The 15,502-nt window shown below is 40.5% G+C and overlaps 1 protein-coding gene across 1 annotated transcript in view; it reads right to left on the reverse strand.

The window, feature by feature from the left end:
* Nucleotides 1-14,674: 14,674 nt before the first annotated feature.
* The window catches only part of LOC122801371 (C-C motif chemokine 26-like), a 34,547-nt gene continuing 33,719 nt past the window's right edge, over nucleotides 14,675-15,502 (reverse strand). The window contains exon 4 of the mRNA XM_044070902.1: nucleotides 14,675-15,120. Coding sequence (XP_043926837.1) covers nucleotides 15,096-15,120 — 25 coding nt within the window. The 3' untranslated portion in view covers nucleotides 14,675-15,095. The remainder of the gene's footprint in view (nucleotides 15,121-15,502) is intronic.

Below are 15,502 nucleotides of genomic sequence, written 5' to 3' on the forward strand. Positions count from 1 at the left end.
TAAAGTGGGTTACTGCAGGCCAACTGCCTCCTGCCATACAGACTGTTCTGTTTGCCAGTGTGCCTGTGATGGTGTCAGGTATGTCTTGTTATGTATCAGTTATGTCCCATTTGGCCAACTGAAGTCTGTACCACCTAGTGATTGTGTACAGAGTGTAGATAGGGGCTGCTGGACTATACACTTGCATCACTTACTGCTAATTGTGTGGTATCCTCTGGCCCAGTCTGTCATTACTATTGTACAATTTGAAGGGTGTGGCCTGGACAGCAACAGTTGTGGACCTTTCCAGACTACTGAAGTAGTATAACTGTTTCACAGTTGCATTATTCTGTTTATAGGGATGTCAGTGTCTGAACAGCTATATGACATGGCATATACATCTGTAATAGTACATAAATAAAGGTATTCCATTTCTGCAAACCTGTGTGTGGTGTTTTATCCTATGACCTCTCTGTGGGTATATGTTGCAGGCAACATATGTCATTTGTATGGATGGCTCATCCAGTGTCCAATTGTTAGGGTAGGCATAGTGGCTGTTCCATATTGTGAGCACCTACTACATGAGTATTTTGCTGTATATATATCTCTGCGCGTGTATGTGTCATCACACATATCTATCTATCTATATATATATATATATATATATATATATATATATATATATATATATATATATATATCTGTATCTGCATATATGTGTCTGTGTATATGTATGCTGGGGAAGTCAACAGCTTCCACATTTTCCATTTTCTATGAGAGCCAGACTGTACTGCATATGTTACCAGTACCAGCCTGACATCATACAGGTGGGATGTAGTACTGTTTACATATTGTGCCCATGTTGTGTTAGGACCTGGTTATGGGATCTGCAACACTTGGTAGTGTATTGCAGGGTGGACGCGTTTGGCTGTGGGGGTGTGTGTATACCTATTCGTACAAGACATATATTGTTTGGAGCCTCTCAACCCCATTAATGGTGCATGTGGATATTTATGATTTAGGTAATCTCAAATTGATATCTACAAATGTATGTTCATATATACCTATATGGATATATATATATATATATATATATATATATATATATATATATATATATATATATATATATATCTATATATGCTTACATATATGTAACTTGCTGTGTATATGTAGACATATAGGTGTAGACATACATATGATGCATATGAGTCGATGTAGCCATGTGTATGTATATATGCTCATATATATTTATATATATGTATATATATTCTAAATATATATATATATATATATATATATATATATATATATATATACATATATAGATATGTTCTATCTGTTTAGATATTACTATATTTACACACACACATACATCTAGATGTTGGTATACATTTTCTGTACTGTTACATGACTGGGCTGGATGATATGTTACGGAAAACATCAGATTTATGTATATCTGGCATGGCTTCTTGGTAAATCACTTTGTCTAAGAGTGCAGGGTCCTGGATTCGAGCCTTGCAGAGGCTGTTTATTTTGTTGCTGGGCAGAACACGGGCCATTGGATACAGAGTGTTGAAGGGGCTTCTAAATCGCTTAATCTGTGTAGGCAGTGCTTTCCCATATGAAAACACACTTAAACCCGCTTACTGCTGCTTAAAATTGCATACTCCCACTTACCCCACGTTAATTTCTTTAAAAGAAAAGAAAAAATGGGTTGATAGGAAAGTGGTAAAAAAGGGGCACAAAGACGGAAAGACAGTAGGTAAAATAGCTAGGGATGTGCTGGAAGGGTGTAGGGAAGGTCCATAGCTGCCCATGTCCCTTACAGCAGCAGCTGTGCATATACACTGAATTTGGAGGTAGATTTGGACACAAACCCCAGGGAGAGGGGTCAGGACAGCAATAATAAGTTGTGATGCCAATTCGACTGGATTACATGTGTCCAGTGGACAGGTGTGCAAAATGGACAGCTATGTATGGGGCGAGATTTTTTTGTGGGAACAGATTGCCCTGTTTTTCTTTTTTTTTTCAGGTGAGAGTGGGATGTTGGGGAGGAGTAGTAGATATATTTGGGGAGGTAGGTTGGGTAGGTTAACAGACAAGACACACAAGACGCATACAGGGGCAGTATATGATACATGTGGGGGGGGAAACACATTGATGGGGAGGGGTGTTGGGATATCAGAAGCCCACAAGCCCCCTAGTGGTAATAGTGGGACTGAGGTTCCCACCCATGGGCAGTCAAGACTGCACATTTTGAGCCCCAAATGTGGCTGTGCTGGGGGCTGAACCACAGAGCCAGGCTGACTCTCTAATCTCGACATGCGGCCCTTGAACTGGCATAGAAGATTACCGACCTGCTCATCGATTGCTCAAAGGACCACGACCCCGACCTGGTGACAGGTGCCTGTCCGCGCCCACTCCTGGGGGAGTGAGCACCATTCCCTGAGATGGTTCCACCTGAAGGTAGTGCAGGACCAATGGACAGGGAGGTGCAGGGTTGGGCCCCAGACATGCTGGTGCCCAGTGCCTCGGCCAGCTGAGGTGGGACAGGTGGGTCCGCTGGGACTGGCCTTCCCAAGAGTGCTATAGTGTTTAGATTTCATCATCATATATGGGTTAGTAGTAGTCAACACATTCCAGGGTTAGGTATAACAGCATGCATAGATATTCCCATTAACCCATACACCAGATACGGAACAGTTGTATAGCAAACAAAACACATGCATATATGGGACCACAGTGTTAATAAGAACAGCATGCAGGTATGTTGATGGCATCATGCCAACAATTTTGGAATAATTCAATATTGCACATGCATGGGAACCATTAAAATATTTATCAAACAATTTGAACATCATCAGAGTCAGTACATACCAGATGGGGTGGTTATGTTAATTGTTGTTGGAGATAAGGTGGGGAGGGGATGTCAATTAACAAGTAGTATATTCCTGTACTCCACATTACTTTCCAAGCCAGTGCTGTTATCTGTACCTTACAAGTCTTACTACATTACCCTATAGACTTATATTGGACACCGATATGGCTGTGAACATCATTACACATGAACTTGTTTTACCTGCAGTATACACTTCTTACCTGGTATACCTGTGGAGGGAATGTTTGTTACCACTGACTAACTGTCTGTACACATATGCCCGGATTCTGGGTTAATGTTTTTCACTATGCTATCCAACTCTTTCTGTACAGACTCTGGCCATGTGTTGACCACATGCTGGTGTGCCTGGACATATTTAGAATATTGCCCTCTTCCACTTTTAGTGACCTGACACACACATATACATGCTTTCCTACACAGTTATATTATGTAGCACAGTGTGGGTGACAGTGACCGGTGATACTTTATTATTCAGAGAAACTGCAACACTCACAATCTCCTACAATACCATGGTAGATGGTACCAGTACAGGTTATAGTGGTCTGTATTTCTCAGCACAGTGTTCGTATCCAATGTACCTGTAGGAGCAATGTTTGTTAGCACTACAAGACTGTTGCCACACAAGGTTCCAGATTACACATTAGTAATATGCACATACATCTCACTCTGTTACGGTACACACTCTGACCACAGCTTGACAACACAGAAGTGTAGATTGGCCATACTTGAAATATTACTCTCCTAAGAGTTTCGGGGGTTGCTACAGTGACAGGTGTGTTCTCATGATGGTTGACAATCACTTGTATTCCCTGTTTGCTGGCTACACATCTGGGATCATCCCACAGACTTACCAGGGGGACAGGGGGACAGACAGCAGATACGGCCACATATACTGTACATTCTGGCCTCATGTGTACAGTTGTGGGGTATGAATCTGTATGCAGTCTAATTCCACTCCCAGGATTCAGATCGTGGCTGTGTCTGCTACAACTTAAACACAGTCCATCACAGTTGTGTCTGCTATATTGATATTGGTGTATATCTCCAATCTGCTTTCTGTCTTATTAACCTCTGTGCTTATTCACTCTGACCTTGTATGACAACACTCTTATACAGAATTCCTAGACTGTTATATGTTGTAGGACAGTGTGGGTGACAGTGATGTGTAATACCTCATTAGTCAGAGCAACTGTATAGCATTCTTGTATTTCTGGGCACAGTGTTGGTATCTGACAAACCTGTGGGTGGAATGTTTATTAGCACTACCTGAATGTTCCCACATACAGTACCAGGTTCCACATTACTAATATGCACATACATCTCACTCTGTTACCGTACACACTCTGACAGCAGCTTAACAAGTTGGGGTGTAAATGGGACATATGTGGTTTCTTAGTCACATAAGGTATTGGGGAGTTGCTAGTGTGCCAGGTGTGTTGTCATAGATGTGTGTCAATAAGTTGTATTTCCTGTTTGCTGCCTATATGTCTGGGATCATCCCACTGATTTCCCAGGGGGACAGTTTAATAGGCATTAGATATGGGCCACTTTAATAGAAATTCTGAACATATCTGTACAGTTGTAGGGTATGACTCTGTATGCAGACTACTACCACTGGCAGGATTCGCACTGTGGCTGTGTATGCTAAAAAGTTCACATCTCTGTTGCATGTGCTATTCAATTTTTGTTGTCTAAATTTTCCCTGTTTACTGTCTATGTGTCTCTCAGTTGTATTAAATGGCCTCTGGGGATTACACCTGTCATATACTAGCATTCCTACACATTCAATTTATGGTGTATGGTGTGGGTAACAATGCTTAATACAATAGTACTATTACATGATTGCAAATCTACATTACCATGTGATACCAGAATATACACATGCAGTCCAGCAGTTAGACCTGTTTTGTCAGGATATTACACTTTTATTGCCATACAAACAATATGAGACTCTTCCGGCCATATTCTCTAGTGTATGCAGTACTTGCCTTGAACAATACAGGTTTTATGCTAGCAATTAATTTACTACTACTTTTATTTTTATTTCCTATGACAGTAAAATCATGAGTATTACTGATCTGCCTCATGTTGCAACCATGCCAGGTGGCAGATGTGGGCATCCTGGTTCGTAGCCCACTCCGTTGCAGCTATTGGGGACATAAGAGGAATACTTAGCCATACCTATCCATGATATACCAGAGCTGGCAATTATTACACATATACTGAGGTGATACGTACACATGGCTGGAACATCCCCTGACACTCTAGCATCTTGGAGCCACTCCTCCAAGAGATCCCCCTTCTGCTGCTTCAGGCCAGTATAGTGGTGCCTGACCTGCTCACCAGTTCTGGGTATGCCAGTGGCACTGGTGAGGTCATGGGTGAGATGGCCAAACCATAGCACCACCACTGCATTACTCTCCTTTACTAACACTATCCTTCAGCATAAAAACAATGGCTATCTCTCCTCTGCTACTTTCCTAGACCTATCTAAAGCATTTGACATGGTCCCACACAAACAACTTATCTCTGTCCTCAATAACCTAACTTCTCACAATCAGTCACCAACTGGTTTCAGAGTTAACCTGTCTGACTGCCAACAATCCATTGTATGGCAGAATTACATATCTCCCCAACTACCTGTCTCCACAGGGGTTCCCCAAGGATCCATCCTTGGACCCCTATTCTTCTCTGTTTTCACCAATAATCTAGCCTCTGCCACCAAACATGGCACACTCATACAATATGCAGATGACTCAACCATCATCTGCTCAGCCTAGTCCCTACCCAAACTGCAAAAAGTCACACAGGAAGCCTTTTCCTCTGTTGAAACTTGGTTATCTGATGCCCAATTAATACTCAACCCAAACAAAACTAAACTACTCATCTTCCAACCCACCAAACATACTGAAAACAACTCTCACTTTAACATCACAGCAAAAGACAACACCACTATATACCCAACTGAACACACCAAATTGCTAGTAGTGGAAATAGGCAATACACTAAAATTTGACATTCACATATCCATGACCATAAAAAAAGCCCACAAAAAACCAGGAGCATTATACAGAAATAAGCAACTTCTCACCAAAGCAGCAAAGATTTCAATAGCAAATTCCCACCTTATCTCCACCCTACTTTATGCCTCTCCAATATATACCAACCTAAGGCAATGCAATCTAAACAAGCTAGAGACCTGCTACAACAAAATCGCCAAATTTGCCACGGGGCATCCTACCGTAGTCACCACTGTCTCTCACTTGCTGAACTGGGCTGGCTTGAACTCCCTCACCTCCTTCAATGGTATCAACTCTCACTCACCCACAAACTAGTAAACCATCCACTAAATGTCCCATCCCTCCAGAATCTACTCCAACCCTATTGCACCACCAGACCACTAAGATCCAGCAACAAAAATCACTTGCAGATCACTAAAGCCAATAACTCTGCTGGTAAAGCACTATTCTCTTGTACTGTAGCCAAATTATGGAACTCCCTCCCACCCACAATTACCTCCATGCCATCATGCACCCACTTCAAATCTTTACTAAAAGCACACCTAAAAACATGCTGGCTATGCCCTTGCAACTCCCACTCTAATATCACCCACCCCATCCAACCACTACATTTGTTTCCACTCCACTAACTTCCTTGATTATAGCAAGCTCAGATGCTCATAAGCCTAGTACTTATTATACAGCAGGAGCTTCTTATTGTAACATTTGTTAATGTCTCTTATGTACTTCACAGATAAAGATTCTAGTTGTCTACTGATGTACTATGTAATTCATCTATAAATATGTTGTAAGTAATTGCTATGCAAATTGTTAATCGCTATGTAATCCAATGTAACTACTGTCTGTTTATTTTAACTGTGGAGCTTTTCTCCCCGGGCCTCCACTGAAAATGGACCTACGTCCAGTCGGACACTCCTGGTCAACAAATATAAATAAATAAATAAATGGTCCCAGGCCTCCACCTTATATTGTGAACCCTGTTACTGGCCCTGCAGTAGTCTCTGTGCATGGTCTTTAACTAGGAGTCCTGTCATGACCTTGGACTCCTGGATGCACCAGTGCTGCACCTCCCCTTACTGCCATAGTGCCTGCAAGGGGAAGCTACAACCAGTTATGAGCTGTATTTCCACCTCTTGGGTTTAAGTAGGGCCAGTTTCCCGCACTTTTCCATGATTGGCTGGTTTTGAAAAGGCTAAGCTATGTACAAACCTGCTTACGTAAGGTTGGCATTGTTTAAAGGGGTATACTACTGGCCACAAAGAATTAGCTGGTCTACACATTGCTCACACATCCTAAGCTGGCCTGTGCAATGCTTAGTGTTGCCTACATTAGACATTCATTATAATGCCTTTTTGGCATTGTGTTATTATTCATTACGCCTTATATGTATGCCTAGTATCCCTGATTGATGTGTACGTACACTCTTTGGGGTCCTTGTGTTTTATTGGGAACTTCAACACTATTACAATTACACCTACCTTCTGGGCTTACTGCTGTACTCCAGTTCACATATTTATGCTATGTAGTGGGTTATGGCACATATGACTGTATACTGATGCCTTTCACAGGTTAAGTTTGGTTATACTATGGTGAGGGCATGTTTACTACTACCTCATTCATCGGTATTTCTGTGATGGGTTGGTGGATAACTACTGGGACTATAGTGAATAGGGTCCTGTGTTCAAGATCTGCATGGCTGTTTATTTTGTTGATGGGCAGAACAAGGGCCATTAGATACAAAGTGATTAAAGCAGTTTTGAGCAGTTGTAAGTGGGTTTGCATGATGATAAGCACTGCTAACCTGTGGTTACATCTGCTTACAGAGGGTTAGCTATAGAATTGCTTAGCCAGTGCAGGCATTGCTTACCCCCTGTGCAAACACACTTAAATCCTCTTACTAGTGCTTAAATATGCTTACTACTGCTTATTTGTGCTTAAACTTCCTTACTAGTTCCTTATTCATTATGACATTGACACTTCACATGTGCATTTCTGCGTTTATATCATGTCATCGAAATTGAAAGCACCAAACACCATTTAATCGAATGTAAATAATCTAAAGCACGCAATATCAAACATTCAGAACAGTGAATTTTTTCCCAGAGAAAAAATGTGCTATTCCGAAACACATTCACACAACACAGGCACACCAAAAAAAACAGCAATCCACACACTTACACTTAAAATCATACATATAACCCTACACTAAACTATACAAACACTACTATCTATCCACTTACCTTAACCCAACCCTAATCCTAAGGTCCGTCACTATTGAACACTCACCTTACCCGCGCCCTAACCCTAACTCACTTAACCCTCCCCTAACCGTAAACTCTGTCACTATTGCACACTCACCTTACCAGCGCCCTAACCCTAACTCACGTAACCTGCACCCTAAACATTATGTCCACACAATCGCACACTTACCTGAACCCCTGTAACTTTCCACCTCAGTGCTAAATATAGTGAAGCCACAGAAACGGACAATCAAATTCTTTCCCTAGGAAAGAATTCGATGTTCTGCAGCTTCGCTATTTTTAGCATTTGCTGCATAGGGTTCGACATTGTGGCATTCGACGTTATCGGCTTTCGATAACATGATATGAACCCAGATTTCCTGCAGTACTTCAGTTCATAAATATATGTTATTTAGTAGGTTTTACAGCAAAAGTTTTGGTCATAACATGCTTTGCCATGGAAAATGGAATGTATTGCAGTGGGACTCGAACTGGGAATGCCTGCTCATAAAGCGAATGCTCTGCCCACTACACTATTGCAATGTTGCTTCATTTGTATATATCTTCCTTGTTATCCTCTTCAGCCTTTTAAGCTACTTTAAGCAGAACTAAGCAATGGTCACACCAGTGCACCTATGGTTAGCTTTAATTGGGTTTAAAAAAAAAAAAAAGAAGGTTTCTTCATTTTGTTTATATGTACTGTTGCTGTTGTACACATGGGGGAATGCTGGTGGAGATATGCGGACACCTATGAGCTCATTCCTTACCCCTTTCTGCTGTTCTACATTGCAGGGGCATGTTTATTCTGAGAACTCTGCTCTCAGACATGCCCCCTACACTCTTCCATGCTCCGTGTAAACCTTGGAGCTCGGGCAGCGCACCTTATTAATATGCATGGCATGCTGCCATCTTGCTTCTAAATGGTTGCTTCCATTCAGGACTAAGCTAGTCCTGCACGGAAGTTTAGTAAAGCCGGGGGACTGTTTGGAGTGTGGGCTAACAGCAAAGTGGAAACAGATTATAAATACATAGTGAAAACTGAAAGGAAACACTAAAAATCAATATTTTGAATGTCAGACTTTTTCTGAAAGTACTTTAAAAATAGTTTTTTTTTATTTTTCTTCTTATCTCTGAAAAAGACTTCCAATTGAAAGATTGATTTAAAGCTTTATTTCAAGTTTATACCACATATTCTCAATAAATTTCTCTTTGTATTTAAATGAAAAAAATTATTTTCCAACCAACAAATTACTTTATTTCTCCTGTGGCATGCCAGTTCAGTTGTCAATAAATCTGAATATAATTCTTCTTCAGTCCTGACTTCATGAAAACCAACCTGTTAATTAATAAATGCACCTTGCTCTGCCTCTGATCTGTTCAACCTACCTGCCACAGTTCTGCAAGTGCTCATTTGTCAGTCAGTCAGTCAGACAGACAATCAATAATTTCTTTGTTACCATCAAGCCACAGATGCTGTTTCAGTCTAATCAATAACTAGTTAAACATCATCTTCATCACCATTATCATCATCAATGCACTTTTCCCCATTTTCATTGTGGAGTCTGATTGCTGTCAGCTGATGATATCTTTCTTGGATTCAGTGCCACTCTCCTACCTTCTTCACTGGTCAAGCCTGACTGTAGCAGCTCTGAGCTCACACAATAGTAGTCTTTTCTGGGCACCCTCCATCCTATCATCCATCCGCAATCGCTCTCCCTTCACTAACCAGGTTTCTGTACCATACAGTGCAACTGGTCATACAACAGTTTTGTATAATTAACATTTCAGATTTGTTAGCATTCTTCTGCCACACACTACCTCTGATATTCTCTGCCAGTTGGCTGCAGCCTCTCTGATTCTCGGTTTGACATCTGCACCGAGACTTCCTTCTCTACAAGCACCCCTCACAGATACTTGAAGCTGTTAACCTGTTGCACTACTTTCCTTCTATCTTAGTTTCCTGCTTCTGATTTCCTTCATTTACTGGCATGACCCACTGTCTTGTCTCTACTCAGTTTCATTCCATCTGCCTTCAATTCTGCATATCATTCCCCTAACATTTCATGAAGTTCTTGTTCGAAGTCTGATTGTAATTCTACATCATCTGCATACAAAAGCTGTGTTGATCTGTTCCCAGTGCTCTGTCTGATAATGTAGTCCATCACCAGTATGAACAGCAGTGGGTCAGAACTGAAGACTGATGTACACCCTCTCCCATGGGGAACCTGTCTGTGAGTTGGACTGTTTGTACTCTGTCGGTGGATCTCCGTACATAGCCTGCGCTAATTCTACCAATATTTCTGGGACTCTGAACCTTCATAGGACTACCAAGTCAGCTCTCTTAGGATCTTATCATATGCTTTCTCTAGGTCTCAGAATGCCTAGTGGAATCTTTACTCATCTGTAGCTTCCTCTCATCTATCCATCTCATTGAAAACATTGGGTCAGTTATGTCGCATCCAGATCTGAATATGGACTGCTCATCTCCCATTTTACTTTTTACTCCTCCGTGTATTCGTTTATCAACCATCCACTCAAACATTGTCATGAAGTGTGACAGCATTTTTATTTTATCTATACTGTCCATAGTTGTAAATGTCTCATTTGTTCTTGAACACTGGCACTACAATGCTTATTATCCACTCATCTGGTAAGCACCTTTCTTTCAAAATTGCTATGAGTACCTTCTGGAGCCATTTCTTCCTCACTCACCTAACATCTCGATCATATCTGCTTTAACATAGTTTGAGCCTGCTGCTTACCCTGACTTCTCCTTCACTAGCAATGTTCTCACTTTATCCTGGGTATTCGTTTTTTCTTCCTCTCTCGCTCATTGTAGTTTTTTTCTTGGACAGTGCAGCTTTTGTGGGTTTTTCTTCATCTAGAAGCTATTAGAAGTAGTCTTTCCATCTGCTGTTGATTGTACTGTGGGCTAGTGATCAAGTTTTTGCTCACATCCCTTCCAAAGGCTGTCTGATGACTCTCTTCTTTATCTCTTTGTCTTTGTTTTGCAGTCTGATAGTGTTTCATTGTGCTATTTGCTGAGTCACTTTCCAGAAGCTGGCAAAATGACTCTGATGCCTTTTTCTTTGCTATTGTGTTTGCTCTCTTAGCCTCTTTGTTAGCCAAGCAGTATTCCTTCTTAGCCTGATCCATCTCTTATATCTCCCACTTTTTTCTGCACTACTTTCTTGCAATAACGTCCTGGACTTCTGCATTCTAGGACCAGCCATCCTTATGTACCTTATTTCCATAGCTGGCTCAGCTGCATATCTGTTCTATAGTCCACAGACATGCTGTTTTCTCCTTCAGCTCCAGATATTCCACTACTTCCTGAGGTACTAAAGCCCTGAGAATGTCCTTGAACTTATGAACTTTCACTGCAGTGAGCATCCAGTTCATCAGCATATTCTCTGCTTAACTTAGAGCCTTCTCTGAATACTGCTCGCAACTGATTGTGGCCACCAGTGGTTTGTGCTGCAGAAAGACCATTTCACTTTTGATGATTTTGTAATATCTGAGTCTATCCCAATGCCCTTTCCTTACCAGAAATAGGTCTACCTGACTGTATATTGTCCACTCTTGTTATGTGATCTTCTAAGTTTGTCTGTTGTTGAACCAGGTGTTGGCCACTCATTGTTTCCAGATGGAAGTCTAGAATAACCTTTTCTTCTTTATTTTGTTGCCCCACTCAAGTAGACCTCTGCAGTCCTCATATCCTGCCCTGCCAGTCCCAATATGAAAATCCAGTTCTAGATTATTTGCACCAGCTCATGCCCTGCTTTATCTTGTACGTCCTGCAGTAGATGCCTGAATACTCTGTCTTTCTTGCTATCACAACCCTGTTGTGGGCATAAGTGGAGATCATTACAGTGAAATCTTTCCATGAATCTATCACTGATTATGATGACATCCCTCATTGTCTTCTGAATATTTCTCTTTATCTTAATACTCACACCATTTGTAGTCACAGTTTCTTGTGTGCCCTTCCTCTGAGTAGTAAACTCTGAATCCTAAGCCAAGTGGCTTTGCTGCACTGCCCTTGCACCTTGACTCCTGGATACACAGGATGTCCATCTTTCTCCTACTATATTGCTTTTACATCCAGATTTCACTCAACCGAGTTATCCCAGGTAATCTGAGCTGGGCATGGCCAGTAGCTTATTGACCAAGGCACACTCTGCCCAAAAAGTCATATACACCCCTCCCACTGTTAGCATGGTTCCCTGACATAGGTTGGATCTTCAACACACTTATCGCTGGCAAATAACAATGCCCATTTTTGGCGACATTACTCAATATGACCAAATCAGCTAGAGGTGATTCTTTTGCTCTACCAAGTGGCTAGGCCTGATAGAGCACACAGTGCAGTGCTCTAGCTAGTACAGATACCGCAAGCAGTTGGTTTATACAACTATTCACCCCAATAAGCACTACCATGTGTCTGCCCTGGTATCCATCATGCCATTCAATTTTGGGTGAGTTTGAAGTGGACGCACCCAGCATTTTTTTGGGGGGGAGTATAGGAGGTGCAAAGAATACCAAAGAAATACACAAGGAGAGCATAAAAACTCCACAAAGGCATTGGCTGATGGTATTGATTGAATCTCGTGCATGGGAGGCAAAGACCTTAACCATTATGTCAACTGTGTCTTATCTATATGATATGTTTAAAATGTCAAAACATTCACACGTTCCATTTGCTCTTCATAATCTAGCCCTTCAAAACTGTTACATGTTTATTCAGTAGACAGAGTATACACTTCTTGTCTTTAACCTCTGCTTAGCACCGTACTCATCGTGCTAACCCTAACCAACACCCTGTTCCTAACCTCAGCTCTAGACATTACCTTATTAAAAACAATGCGGAAAGACACACACACACACCTTGCACAACCACATGTGCATAAGATTATATTTATCCCCTTTCTTAGCCGTTACTCTAACCATAATTCACAAATACTCACACGCACAAATACACACATACAGACACACACACACACACACACACACACACACACACACACACACACACACACACACACACACACACACACACACACAGGCAGATGAATGCAAGGAAAAAAATACATTATTTCATTGTGTTGCAAAAAGCAGATTTGACTGAGGAACAGTAACTCTTGAGTTCAGGGTTGAAAATGTGTATCTGTCTAGCACACTAATACAGTTACCAATAGGAAATAAATTAACTGCAGATGCTCTAAACTGAATTAAGGGCCTCAAATACTGAATATATTTGTGTACCAACTGCATCTAACAGTTATTCACAAAAACAATCTCTGACCTAACATCCATATAGCCATGCAGTGAAACAGTCAAAAGTATAAAAAAGGTACTTTCCTGTAAAGAGAAGTAACACAGTTGTCATGGGTGCAGACCCACATTCTGCAGAAGGTGAAATATAAAAGAGTGACAAGTGTGGGAAAAACAAGGGTCCTTTGATATTAGAAGCTTGTATATCTAAAGGAAAGGCTACCACTGAGGGACTTTCATAAAAACACTTAGTGCAGCATGTCATAATGGTGGTGGTTTAAGGTAACAGTTAGCAATGTATTGCAGTTAGATTGCTAGATATAGTGCTGGTCTGTTTTAAAGACTGCAAACTGAGAAGGTATTCTAATTTTTGTAATTTGTACTTTAAAAAATTCTAGCAGCAGATGTGCTTGTGTTGTTACTTTATGGGATATGTATTCCTTTAAATGATTACTGGGTGTGAAAGAACATAAATAGAAGGAATATAGTCCAATATATATTATATGAGTCTATATCAGAACACCAAACTTTCAAAATGTCGAGTGTTCTAATATCGACCCATTTTCAGCGAATGCTGAAAATATCGAAGAAACAGAAAAACAAATGTTTTCCTAGGGAAAGAATTTGGTTGTCCGTTTCTGTTGCTTCGGTATTTTCAGCACTGTGGTGGAAAGTTACAGGTCAGGTTCATGTAAGTGTGCGATTGTGTGGATGTAAGGGTTAGGGCAGGGTAGTTGACTTAGGGTTAGGGCGCGTGTGAGGTGACTGTGCGATAGTGATGGACCTTAGGGTTAGGGTTTGGGTTAAGGTAAGTGGATAGTTAGTGGTGCATGTATAGTTTAGTGTAGGGTTAGGTGTAAGAGTTTAGGTGTATGTGTGTGGATTGCTGTTTGTTTGTTGTGCTTGTGTTGTGTGTATATGTTTTGGAACAGCAAAGTTTTTCCCTAGGAAAAAAATCGCTGTTTTGTATGTTCGATGTTTTAAATTTTTGATTAATAGGGTTCGATATTAGAACACCCGAAATTTTGAAAGTTCGGTGTTCTAATATAAACCCTATTATCCACAATGCTGGCCAAGCACAACTGTTAAGGCTTACAATTTATACAAAACTGCAAAATCAAACACAAATTAGTTCTAATTAAAGCAAGGTTTTTAAAAAGTGTTCAAAATGGGATAAACCTCTAACTACAGAGAACTGTTTCTAAGCACATGAATGTAACTTGCATGTATTTGCATTAATAATAAAGAAATGAAAAATATAAGTTTTAAAGCAGGTTTATTTCTTCAGTTGTTCCACTTCCTGCCAGTATTAAGCAATCACAACACTTTGCATTCTAACCAGAAGAGGATGCTAAATGATTGAAGTTGTCAGACAGTGGTACATATCTGTTTCTTTTTACATTCAAAGGACATGTTACATGTCACCTCAACAGCTGTGAAAAACGTAACCAAAAATTATGTGTGTATGTGTGCACATTCATGTGCATGTGTGTGTGTGTGTGTGTGTGTGTGTGTGTGTGTGTGTGTGTGTGTGTGTGTGTGCGTGTGTGCGTGTGTGTGTGTGTGTGTACTCCTATATATATAAAAAGGGGTTAAAGTCTAAAACTCCATAAAGTGAAACATCACTTTCGTGGTCTTCCATACATTTTCAGTGTCTTCTGTCTCATGCTACGGTATCTTTCATTTCGTTTGAAGTGCTGCCTTTCTAAAAGTAAAAAAAAAGAAAACAAGAGCTGTCATCAGGTAGAAAATTATTTAATTGCATCCCTTTTTCCTACACATAAAGCACATCAAAGCAACAAATCATGATAAAGTATTCCTAATTATTCCTAATTATTGCAAAACTACATCACACTATTGAAAAGGAAATATTTTATAACATTTTCTCTGTGAAATCAAGTATGTTTATTTTAAAGCTCACAATCCTTTACACTATATTTTAAGGCAAACAGTACTCTCACTCAAGGGGAAGGGAGATTGGAACAACTGTCCAGTATGGCAGCTGCCCATCTCTGTAGCTCTATATCACAGGTTATCCCTTTATAGTCTTTTATTAAATAAATATGCATGCTTCAAACAACCTTTTT

The sequence above is a fragment of the Protopterus annectens genome, chromosome 4.part1 (assembly GCF_019279795.1).
Source record: "Protopterus annectens isolate FY-2018-M chromosome 4.part1, PAN1.0, whole genome shotgun sequence".
Lineage (NCBI taxonomy): Eukaryota > Metazoa > Chordata > Ceratodontiformes > Protopteridae > Protopterus > Protopterus annectens.